Genomic DNA, 12,606 nt, shown 5'->3' with positions numbered 1-12,606 from the left:
GACAAGCTTTCACAGAGGTAAGGAAAGCTGCTTTCTCTTCAGGAACTTTATTTAAACCAGGTTAACTGTCATACACTAGTGTGCCTCAGTGCATCTTTTAAAAGGAAAGGAAGTCTTTTCTTTAAAAAGTGTTGTACATAAGACAAGTCATAGAAATGAACACAGCAACATCAGTCCCTAAGCCATGCACAATTGGACACTGAGCTGTGGTGGCTGTACAAGCAACAGGGAGAGGAAGGTTCTTTTCTACATTCTCTTCCAGATAAATTATTTCAAGAAGACTGCAATCTGAGCTGTACATAGGACTATAAATAGAAAGATATAAGAACCACAATCCTGATCTAAGAGTCACCAACACTTTCTGGGTATCAGGATCTGACTAGTCTTTAAGTTTTAGCCTAGTAGGCAACAAACACAAACAGGCAAGTTAGGAGGAGAGCTGTTAACCCAGCACCTGTTTGTGTAGCACATACRAAGAGAAGGAGGGGGAAGAGCAGTTTAGTTTCCCTGCCCTGCAAGCCTATGCCCCAGAGCTCAGAGAGCCTACACAGGAAAGGAACTAAGTTGTATAAAACCCTAAAGTAAGATTACACAGTACAAACCAAGTGCAAGTGTTTAGACACAGAATTAAGCCTCCCTTCCTGCACAGCTTCTTCCCACCATCAGAAGCAAGCAATTCTCTGGGGCAAAAAGATGCAGCTCCCTATGAAACCATCAGATGCTTTTATCAGAGTTCAGTTGCTTCAGTTTCTCCTCTTGAAGATGAGCCTTTAAGATGCACTAAACATCTTCACCAAGCAACAGCTCCTGATCCTGTCAGCCAGGACTCCGAGCCACTGCCCCACTTGTGTGTGCAGCCTTCCTCCTTCCCCAAGAGGAAGAGAAATGAGGTGCTCCCAACCAGCTGCTGACACCAGAGCAGGTCAACATTTATGCCCTATGTTCCAATAGCAGCATATTATCAAGGGAGATAATCCTGCATTTGGTTATTAGCCTTGGAAGTCTTTTTTTTTTTTTTTAAAGTACCAGCTACTAGGTCCTCAGAAAGAGCCTTTCTTCTCCAGACCAACAGATACAGTAACTGCATCAACTCCAAGGTGCTGTCCCTTCTCTGTTTTTAGCACAAACCTTCAGTACAGAAGCACAAGTAGGAGATACCYGACACCTTAGCAAGCCCAATCAATAGACTGGCTCCCAGGTTCACCAAGTGATAACATTAGCATTAAGTTTAGTCCACCCTCAAAATATAGAAAAATGACAGGTGACAGAGCAGATACATTATTGCAGCCTTAACCATATGCAGCCATCTCCTTTACTGAAAGGATTTAGCTACAAATTAAGGGAGGGGGACACTGAGGATGAAGGAAGCAATTTCAAAGTGTTGAGGTGACCTAACACCCTTTCCTGCTGACTCCATGAACATCCCCAGAAGAGACATCTCTTACTGAAGCAGTACTTACAGTGCACAAGCCTCTACCCCAAGCCTCCTTGTTACTGCCAACACTGCACTAGCACCTTTGGGCTCTTGAATACTCCAGAAGGGCCACATGCTTCCATACACAGCCAGGTGTGCAGGGAGCGACACTTGCGTTTCTTTTGTGAGAGTCAGAAACCCACTGACATCTCATCTCTTCCCCATTTGTTTGGCTCAACCCACCCTGAATTACTCTCCAAGGCCATCCTCAGGGGTAAGACAGCTGCTAGCAATACTGTCGTCCACTTAACACATTCACATGGAAGTGCAAAGCTGCATGTACATATGGGCAAGCATGCACACGCTTCAGAGCTGGCCGGACTCCCCACCCAGCTCAGAAGGTTGTAGTTGGGACAGAAGAACAAAAAATTCTTTCAAGTAATTTAAAACAGCCCATTCTTGAGGTTACAGCTGCACAGAAGCAGGGACTGTTGGGCCTGTTTGGGTTGGTAAGGCAAAAAAAGTCTGAAGTCCAGGAGGGATGGAAGAATGAGACGGTGTCAGTAGTGAAAGATTAAGAGTTATTCCATAGGTTGATTCTTCACACTCCTGTGATTCTTGTCTTCAACTGACCAGYGACCAGTCACTTCCAATTACTTCTGCACACAGCTTGGCCATGCAAGCCCACCACAGGCAGCTGATACAATAATATAGATGATTACCTGAAGAAAGAAAAYACTTCACTTCAGTGGAGAATTATTATAGCTCTATTAGTCAGCTGCTGATTTAATCTGGCTATCAGGACAAGTTTGGAACCCCCAATAGCTTATTGGATGCCCCACCACACCAATACCCCTTCCTCCACATCCCTGCAGGAATACAGGGGTAAGAACTGGGCCCTCCTGTTTTGTTGGAGRACAGTGGTGACAGGTTTTTTATTTATATATATACACACACACATATATATTTTTGCCATTCACATTTATGCTAAGTTGGATCATGAAAAAGCTACTTCTGAAGCTACGTAAGATACAAATAGGACTAAGGCCTAAAAGCCACTGCAGAGAGTAGCCATGAACTCTGTGTTATCACATCCTGTTGGATCCAGCAAGGCAGCTGTGTCTGAGGTGCTCCGAGGGCAGCAGCTTTCTGGAATCCTGTTCCTGTTGACCTAAGAGAGGCTGCCTGGCACAGTGAGCCCGTCTCCTCACCTCACACAAGACCATCACAACATCTGGGTTTAGATCCAACTCATCTAAGGTTAAAGCTGACTGGGTTCAGCCTATAGACAGTAATGTTATCTTCATTTTCCGATATCTCTTCTTAGTATTTCTTGTTTTAAGACATATTATTGTAGTCCATACTTACAATTGATACAATGATGATTATGATGGTTAGCTTGAGGTTCTTCATACACATGGCTCTAGCAAGGTTCCTGCTGGTAGTTTTGAAGGTAACTGACTACAGGAAAAGATAAAAACAACTATTTAATCCCTGAGCCCTCTGTAAAAGTTGCAWCTCATGCAGCTAGAAAAGGAACAAACTTTCTTCCAGTTTCGACCTCCCAGTAGTGCCATTATTGGCTGTCTAGGCTAAGTGGGTCACTTCACCCAGTCAATTGGGCATCTGAATCCTGTTTTATTTTAATATGAACATGCTCACCTGCTATAATGCTCTCCTGCAACTGCAATAATATGAAACACAGCAGGCATTTCCAGTGTTATTTCAGSGGGCAAGATAAAAAACAAGGCATAAGTCCATCAGAAGCCTGACTTTATACCTTCCCAAAGCCTTACACACAAAAAGCAAGCACAAGACACAGCTGAATCTGCAGGCTGCTCATAAGAATTAGTCCACCTTAAGCTACCTTTGACTGCTCATTTAACTTGCAGAGTTTCAGAAATTGGAGTTTTTGGTAACATTTATGGAACTACTGATCTAACAACCAATGAAGAAAGCATCACACACAGCTTAACTACTGTGAATATACCCGACAGGAGAAGGCAACCTGCGTTTCTGCTTTCTGACAACAGCACCATAGGAGGATAAACAACAAGACTTTTATAACTAGAATTTGTCTTCAGTATTTGGGCTTGCTTTGTGGTAAGCCTGTGCTCATCCCGTTCTRGAGTCCTCTCTCTGTACCCTCTAATTCTACTCAAAGCCAAAACAGTCTTCGGTCGCCAAGTGACCTCAAACACTTATCAGGCTCCTAAGTATTTGTGAGCTCTCTTCCACAGCTCATGCAGTGAGGGATCTGCCCAGAGAAAGGCTGCAAGGTGCAGGCAGAGCCAACTCAGCAGCACACTCTGCTGGTTGCTTCCAAGTTTTATGACATATTCACYACCACCTCTCCAGACTTCTTAGGACAAGGGTACAGCAAACAACTGCACCTCTATGAAGTGGATTTTTCACTTAAAAGCAGACCCATGTTTAGTCTCTAAACTTTGGAAATATTTCTCTTGCTCAGCTGTGCAGCTTCCCAGGAATGGGAGCAGGCTGCCACTATCCTAGTTTGGACAAAATATAGGCAAACCTCATCCCACTCCTTTGTGCTATTTCCTCCACAGGACAGGACTACTCCCTGCAAAATTAACACCAGGATCCTCAGTCCTCCCTCCCAAAAGGAAGTCCTTGACATGGTCTCTGACAGAATCTTATTGCCTTGTTAATCTGGAGTAATGACATGGTAAAAGCTTACACAAGAGACAAGAGGAAACTGCTACATTACTCTCTCAGGGCCAAAGTCTTCAAAACTGCATCTCTGCCCTGGAATGGCACAAATACCTCAGCCCTATTGCTGAAAGGATTCCAGGCACCTTCTTCCACCAAGGCATTAGTCTGACACCAGACTACTTGCCAGCACCTGAGGAAGAGCTAGGAATGGCCTGGCATGCTTGGTTTACATGGTTTCACATCACCTGGATAGCAAGGGATAACAAGAGGTGGTACCTCCTCTTTCAACTCCATCTGTAGAACAGGATGCCTTATTTCTTTGTTCTATTAAGAAGCTGCAGAGTTAGGATGCAGCTTGTTAAAACACCTSCATGAAAGGAGCAATAAGAATGAACTTGTGCTTGATGCCTTTAGTTCTAGGTGCTTCAGTATCTGCTCCATCTATAARCAGCTCTACGGCCTAGACTTGGCATCTACTGCTCATCAATAAACGTAACTGAGGCAGTGCTACTATTTCTAAGCTTTTCTCCCAACTTACCGAATCCACAAGATTCTCTGTTTTATCAATCAACAACTCCAGCTTCTCTCCTCTTTGTGCCACTAGGTCTGGAGAAAAAAGAAAATATCCAAGTCAGTAAGTAGGTAGAATCCCCGTGCAAACAGCTGCCTCCAACACCCAAGTCCAATTATAAGTCAGCAGCTTTTGGCAACAGCTTTTGTTACTTATCAGATACRAAGCAGCCCTCAGCCTGTCAGAGTTTACCAGGCAGCAGTGCTTAAGGAACTGCTGCCTCTTATCACCCAGAATACATTTTTCTAGGAAAGATTCTTCTCAAATTTGATGAGCTGCAAATCTAGCCCTCCATTTTAGTTGATCAGACTTGTCCAAACATTAATCAAGGAATCATTCTGGTAAAGTGAGTTACCAAACAGCCTTCTCCTCACAGCAGTTCTTATCCTGCAGGAAGGCCGAAGTGACAGAGACCAAGTCCAAGTTGTGCTGCATCTTAAAGGCTGTGGACGTTCACAAACATCGTGCCACACAACCAAATGCAACACAAAGAACAGCTTGCAAACTTGGAGCTCTTTCATGTGTACCTGGACATATTTAGCAGTCAGAAGCACCCTTAGCCCCCTTTTTTATTACATGAAGACAACAGGCCAGACTACCATCCGCTGTGCTCACGATAAACTCTCCCTGCAGGACAACCATCCAGGGCCTAAAGGAAGGCCACATGCACAACAAAGCAGCCAAATACCTATGTTTCGAACCATGATTCCTTTAAGTTCATCMACTTGGGCTTGTGTCTCTGCCACCTGGTCAGCACCCTTGCTCTCCGAGTGGTATTTCTGTAACAAACAAATAGTTAGTGAAAGCAGGGATCACTGGCATAGGACTTTAAGAGGACAAAAGGGGGAACTCTTGGTCACTACAGAAAGGCACAGAGGACACAAGCTGGAGATCACAAGGTATTTGAGTATTTGAGGCATTCAGAAGTAGCTAGGAGACCCCAAAGGGACTTCCAGGTCACCTGCTGGTCACACAGGCCCATCTGCTCCTGCAGTGCTGGAGCTGCATATCTGTCATGTGCCTGCAACTTCCAGACAACCCWGAACTTTTAAATTTAAGCAACTGGTAGCACTGCACGGCAAAGAAGGATGCTGAATACAGTTTATTAAATCCTTGGGCTACAGTCACTCCTCATACATCACTGTGCTGCCTTCATAGAAGACCCTCAGCCAGGTTCTCTATAGCAAGACTCAGAGCTCTTGCCTCACTCCACCTGTGTGGTCACTGCAGTCTCATCTGGTGGGGGGACCCACGAGAACATCTGTACTTTAATAAAAACCACAACAGGCTTGGTGAGATAGAGGCAAAAAGTACATTAAAGGCTTGCACCTCAACCACCCATGTGGCTACTTGCACCACATTTTTTTCCCCCCCCAAATCTCATTCAGTGGTTCAGTTTGCATCCAATAGCTCCTTCAAACCCTGTCCTTGGTGTTTTCTTCCCCTTTTCCACAGAAAAGTATCAGAATTGGCATGTTATCAAAGCTAGCCATCAGTTTTATTGGAAATGGAACCCTGCCTCTTTCAGGATTATGTGATACACAGTAGTGGCCTGATCTCACCACTGCTATATGATCTCTTCCTCCACGCTCACTGCTGCACTAGTGACACTCCTTGAGTTACACCAGTCCCCCAGGTAAGTCCTGTTGTTGCATGCAAGCACGCAAGCATGCAAGGTCTGCTCAGTAGGGCTCTAATCTCAGCAAGTTTTAACACCACTTTAGAGAACAGCTTTCTGTCACCGCTTGGCTATTATTAGCTGATGCCTGGATTCCTATCAACATGCAAGAGCTAAAGGGGACAGCTCTGCTCAGAGCGCCGAGATGGAAAAACTGGGATTTTTAGCAAGTATCATGGCTCTGAAGACTGCCTGGCTGTTCTGATAAGGCAATTCCTTAAGCTCACTCCAGCCAAACTGCTTGCATTTTCATGAGTCATCACTTACACACTTTGTTTCTACATATCAAAGACTGGCAGAAAGGGAAAAGACTCAGCCCTACCACAGGCAGGGAATTAATCTCATTTATTAGGGACAAACCCCAGGTCCCTTCCGGACCCACCCTGGTGTTCTCTGATTTTCCTGCTGCATAAGGCCAGGAACAGTATCTGAAGGGAACTATGTGCAGCGCTGCTCCCAACCAGCTCCACTGGTCACCATTTCCGCTGGCAGGGAGACCGATCCAAGACAAGCAGCTCTCTTATCAGGGGAAAGAGCATAAACGCAAGTCCTACTTTCCCGGCCCCCTCAAAGTCTCCTTCTGCCCCCAAATCCTGGCTTTGTCTGACACCTCAAACAGTGATTACTGCTGGGGGCTGCTCTAAGCCTGACCATGTCCCTTACTTAGGATTGTAGCTGCCTCAAATGCAGCCTGCAGAAAAGCCCCAGAGCCCATGTTCCAAGGCCATCTTGCTTTTAATTTAATAGTGGTTTCAAAAATTTGTGTTGCAAAAGTGATTAGGAAGTTAAGTTTGGAGTCAAGCATAGACTAAACTTGACTCAGTTTAAAAAGAACATTCCAAGTGCTTTCCTGTAAACTAACACAGCATCCAGTCCTGCTGCTGGAGCAACTGCTCCCTGCCTTCCCTTCTCCTCTCCACCACAAAAAAAAAGTCCATTGCCCTGCAGCCGACCAGCAAGTTGCCTGCAGATTCCTGGGAAAACCCAGGTTACACATCAAGYCAACACTGCATTAAGGCCCATGGCTGCAGTACATCTCACCTCACTGCAGAGGGCAAAAGCTGCACGCTAACATACATCAGAAGCTCTAGACACGTATAGAGTCTTAGGCATTGCTGGGAATATCTAAACCAATACAACTCCATTTAAGATTCCTGTCTGGCAGCTGTAGATGTTGTCACATCTCAGGCATAAGCAGTGAGCAAAGCAGTTTTGCAAGAATGTGATGCCAACATCAGGGCTATGTGAGGGTTCTGTAGTAAATGAAGTGAGATGCAGCTCCTCAACACTTTGATATTGATTCTAGCCCAGTGCATCCTTCTCCTTCTGTGATCCATAGAATCTGCGTCAGCTAAAGCGTTCTGAAACCTGGAAAATTTCAGATTTGCAGAATCTCAGATGTGCCATSATGGCAACATTCACAAGTGTTACCTGAGCTATTAATGGTCTGCTAATGTCACACAGCACAAGTCTGAGTGCAGCAGACCCGCTCTGTCCCACCTATTGAAAGCCCATGTGCCACACTGTCACGATGCTTGGGCTGACTGCTGCAACTCAGCCACAACACCAGCCTGCCCCTGTACCAACTCTACTACAGCAGTAGACAAGACATCTCATACTATCTGCAGCTCCCTGCCCAACGGTACATTTTTCTCACTGTACTTTTGTTTGGAGATGTGCAAGGTAGCTGGGAGTCTATCATGGCTCTGCACATGGCACCTGCATGTAACTTAACCCCAGTTTCCCTCCCTCCTGAAGAGGAAGCAGTGCCACAAACACATTCCCTATAAGCTTCCAGTTTGCCACTCAAATTGCTATGAGCTAAGGGTAAAAGCAGCAGCAACAGGCAGTTTGTGATCACTAAATCCTCAACCTTGAAGGTCAGTTTGATGGAAATAACACTATGATTTTCTCCAGCACTGTACAGCAGTGATGATTGGACCAGGCAGTCAACCTGAACTAGGTTTGAGACTTCAAGTATTACCTTTAAAATCTATTCTCAGTTGAAAGGGAGCATGGCACCAAGTCTGAAGCAATTCTCTCTGAAAATAACCAAGTTCAGTAGTTCCACACAAAGAAGCACAAGGGGTCTAGCCTGTTATACAGATGTGGCACATGCCATCTTTGACACAGCAGTTCACTTTTTGCAGCTACCTGGTCTGAACAGGGAAGGATTTCACTATTAACCCCAAATCCTTTTACCCCTGAAGCAGTAAAGTGACTTAGCCATGGGAAAAGTTTGAGGAAACCACCAGATCCTCCTGCTTTGTATTTAGTCTTAGCTTGGCACTTTGTGTCTGAGCAAGGAACAACAAGGAGAACTTACAGGGAGAAGTTTTGGTTCTTAGAGAAACCTTGTTTCACAGAGCTCACCAGTTGTGCAGCTAAGACACTCGAGAACTCGCTGTTCATTGCGTAGGGAAGGGCTGTCTGTGCTCTCGAGCCATACGTGGTCTGAAACCTCTTCTTTATTTCATTCAGGAAGGTGAAGGCTCTAGATCGTTCAAAGTCCTGGAAGGAAGGGAGAAGGAAGAGAACACAYTCACAGACACTGCTGTGGGTGGCCAGAGCTACATCAAATCACTGTTGGATAATGAAGCACTCAGGGTATGCAGCCAATTTTAGAGATACTTATAATCAGCTCTCAACAGGCACRCTGTGTGTAACAAACTGAACCACTTATCTGGTGACTCTAATGKCAAACAGATTTTAATCTTGACTTCCTGGACATTCATTAACAGCAGATATTATTCGAGTATCCTTTGTACTAACCCTAGGCTTCTGCAGAGAGGGAGAAGGTTTCCTTTTAGCATCTCCAGAATTGAGAAGTATTGCACATATTCCAGTGATGATTTARGACTAATTGCTACATCTAGATTTTCCTGTGCTGGGACTGCTGAGAGACTATGCCCAAATAAGAGCTTAAATTCAAAGCTAACTATTTAAAAGCATCTGAGGCTTAGATTTTGGAGCGTTCTTGCTCATATCAGTTACATGCAATAGCTCTAAAGAAAAAAGTAATCTCAGATTAGCACCCATTACTGATTTTCACTGACAGACACAAGGAAAACTAGTACTTGCAGACAGCCCCTGTGTGCAGGGGCCATAACCATAATACTTACATCATCTGTGATGCAGAGGTATATAATCCTGTCTTGGCAAATGTAATGAAACAGGTAACTGCAAAGAGAAAGGACAAGTCATTTGGAGCTGCCACAGGACAGCTTTGATCTTGTCAAAACACTAGTATCTGYGGGGCCTTAAAGAGAAGATCAAATTCTGGTTGCCCTACAAGAAGTCATGCAGATGCCATGAGTGATGTCCAAATATCTTTGTTCAGATGAAACTGGATTCCTGTGAGCTACCCTGAAACAGAGACCACCTCCATATCAAAGAACCACTGGCCTCAAACCATTCACAGCATTGCAGATTTAGCAGCAGCTTCGTGGGACATTGCACAACATTGATTCCAAAGCCATTTCAGATCCAGATGTCCACTAACTACTCACCTGTAGAAAAAATGTCTTGATGGGATCCCAGGGATGACATTTGTGTCTAACCCCAGCCAGCAGGTATACAAACATCCATACACTAAGCAACATGCAACGTTATCTGCATTTGCTGGGAGTTGAAATATTACTACTTTGATGAACTTTGTTTAAACAGTAGCTTGCTGCTTTAACCTTGTTTATGAGACTACAGTATTGGACTGCCAATGGTTTTCATCAGAGAGGAGAAAAGGGCAACTAGACCATGAAATGAATTGGATTCATCAATCAGGAAAATGCCTGAGCTGGTGTCAAGAGAACAGAGATGTTGATTAAATGCAACTCTACCCCAACAGAAAGCAGTAGAAACCAGTTCAAAACAGCCTTCTAAGTTAAACTAAGCTGTTATTTTCAGATACATTGAAGAGAGGAAATACATGCACACACAAATATGCATCAAGTCAGATGCAAATAAATCCAAATCAGAACTGAGCTGACCAACTTAAGCTATTGCACTTTTTCTTATATTGTCCCTCTTATCTAACACGCTCTTGAGGTACTTTCCCAGCTATTACAGGTGGTCAGAATAGGACAAGAATTGCAAAAAAGACCACATGAATAGTTCAGAAGCACCATGCATCTGCTCACCTTGAKATTTGCAGACCTAGGCTTAAGTCTAGAGCTACAGAATAACATCAGTATTTTCCAAGAACACAAGACAAATCAGAAAAGCCGTATCACCAACAGTAGTGAACTTYGTCACTTTTATTGAAGCCTCATTGAGGAAACATTCAGTAATGAGCAAAAGATGATGCATTTCACCCACAGCTCACTTTGCAAGTATAAACACTCACTGCTGCCTCTTGATGTTCCCAAAGAGCAGCAGCCTCTGTCACAATTCAGGTTTTTAGTCTATAAAAATGTCCTACAGCACTCCTAAAACTCAACTTCGTAGTTGGCCAAAACAAAYTCAAGGCAAAGATAACACAAGAGGACTTTCAACATTTCAAATGCAAGTTCTTATCAGTGAGGTAGACAAGCAGAACTACATATTTTCAAATGTTAAGGCACCAAAAGCATTTTTAGCACAACCGCTTGGACAATGTCGAGAACTCAACCACAACACCAATTCCAAAGACAGAGCTCAAGTGGGATTCAAGGCTTCTAAACTAGTCTTTCCTTTATGATTCCTTCTCTGGTTTGTACACCAGTACATGATGCATTTAGGTGCAGCAAGTTGATGCAGTCTCAAGAGACACCTTTAAACCCTCATTCCRTCAACTTCGATCAGGAATGTTGGGAGATCCATAAAAGGCTGGGAAAAAAAAAGTCTGAGTTTGTGRCAGCTCAGAGTCATTCTGTAAGATATTGACACCATGACTTATCTTTAAAAAACAACGTAACAACGTAATCRTAYGTAACGAGAGAGGGGCGAAATTTTTGCTTAATGCTGTGTCCAAGTCTCAAAAGCCAGCAAAAGACTCCACAAGTCTAAATCTTCCAATAATTTCTGACACTCACAGCAGAACGCTTTCCAGTTTGCTTTGGAAACTGTATTCAGTTAGAAAACTTGATTTCATTTCAACTGCCTCTATGCTTACTACTTAAACAAAAGCCAGTGCATGTGCAGCCAGCATACCAACATCTAAATATGCTATAAAGAACTAAGGGGGCTAGACTCTCATGATATGTTCAAGTTTCCAGAGGAGCACTACTCACTTCCCATGGGAGTAGGTCAATTTGTTGTTTTCAGATGGTATCTTAGCCAGGATCTGCTCYGTCACCTCCAGGAAGTTTCCTCCACACCAGGCATGCTTGGCWAGTATGGTTGTGCCCCTTGCAACAACAGCAAACAGGATAGCCATGACTTCTCACTACCTGGAATTAATAAAAAGAGAGGRTTAGATTTGCATTATTTGACAGTAAATATGTTCTTCTTTACAATCTTAACAGTGTTCTCTCATTTCTCAGCACAAAAGGATGGGGCATAGACATATTCAATACATTCACTACCATCAACAAGCCATCTTCTTATTCTCGCTTCCTCTTTCAGGTCATGTACAGGATGATAGCAAGACTGCACTAACTGCTAGAAGGTATTTTCTGTAACTAGAAGGTGTCCTACAGCCAGTGATCCCATAACAAGAATCATCTACGTTCCACCTAGATTGCTAAACATTAGCGGATTCTCATCTCTCCTACTGACCCTGCAGATTTTGCTTGTTTTCCTTCAAAGAAACTGCCTGCAACCAGCAAGCTACAGCTCAGAAAGAAAGCAATTGTCTTGCAAGTACATTAACAGGAATTACACAGCCAAGATCAACATCCCCAACATATGATTTCACTTTGATGGGCATCAGAACTAAGAGACTCTTAAACAGAAGCAGATAATCTACCACCAGCTTAGAGTCATACCACACACACATCCACTTGTTATGGTCTAGACACACCAAGTGGGTGTTTTCATAGGCTTCTGTAAAAGCACATAATCTGCATTTTTTCAAAGCAAGACAGTGTCTTTGCAATTGGATTATCTACAGTCACATATCCTCTTCGCAAGGTGACATTCTTGCTTATGTATCAGACTGCACAGATGATTGAATGCCTCTAGAGCTGCAAAAAMCCCATGCTATCATACCAGAGGGGACATTTAATCAGCTTGGGTATCACCACATTAAACTGCTCACAACGTCAAGACTTAAAATACAAAACCACATGCTGGGTTGTAGCTGTGACATCTGCTCGGTTGATTTCAGTACATCCATAAGCCTCTTTACTG

The 12,606-nt window shown here is 43.7% G+C and overlaps 1 protein-coding gene across 1 annotated transcript; it reads right to left on the bottom strand.

Moving 5' to 3' along the window:
- Positions 1 to 1,259: 1,259 nt before the first annotated feature.
- Positions 1,260 to 11,705, bottom strand: VAMP7 (vesicle associated membrane protein 7). The gene is made up of 7 exons (XM_026038965.1): positions 11,547 to 11,705; positions 9,462 to 9,519; positions 8,713 to 8,850; positions 5,350 to 5,440; positions 4,629 to 4,696; positions 2,783 to 2,875; positions 1,260 to 2,136 (listed from the first exon to the last, which is right to left on the bottom strand). The coding sequence occupies exons 1-7, from the start codon at positions 11,690 to 11,692 to the stop codon at positions 2,068 to 2,070; spliced, it is 663 nt and encodes a 220-aa protein (XP_025894750.1). The 5' UTR covers positions 11,693 to 11,705; the 3' UTR covers positions 1,260 to 2,067.
- Between the last annotated feature and the right edge of the window lie 901 nt (positions 11,706 to 12,606).

The sequence above is a fragment of the Nothoprocta perdicaria genome, unplaced genomic scaffold, assembly GCF_003342845.1.
Source record: "Nothoprocta perdicaria isolate Ctin4 unplaced genomic scaffold, notPer1 scaffold_22, whole genome shotgun sequence".
NCBI lineage: Eukaryota > Metazoa > Chordata > Aves > Tinamiformes > Tinamidae > Nothoprocta > Nothoprocta perdicaria.
Note: the sequence above shows the minus strand (reverse complement) of the source record. Positions and strands in the feature narration are given on the sequence as shown.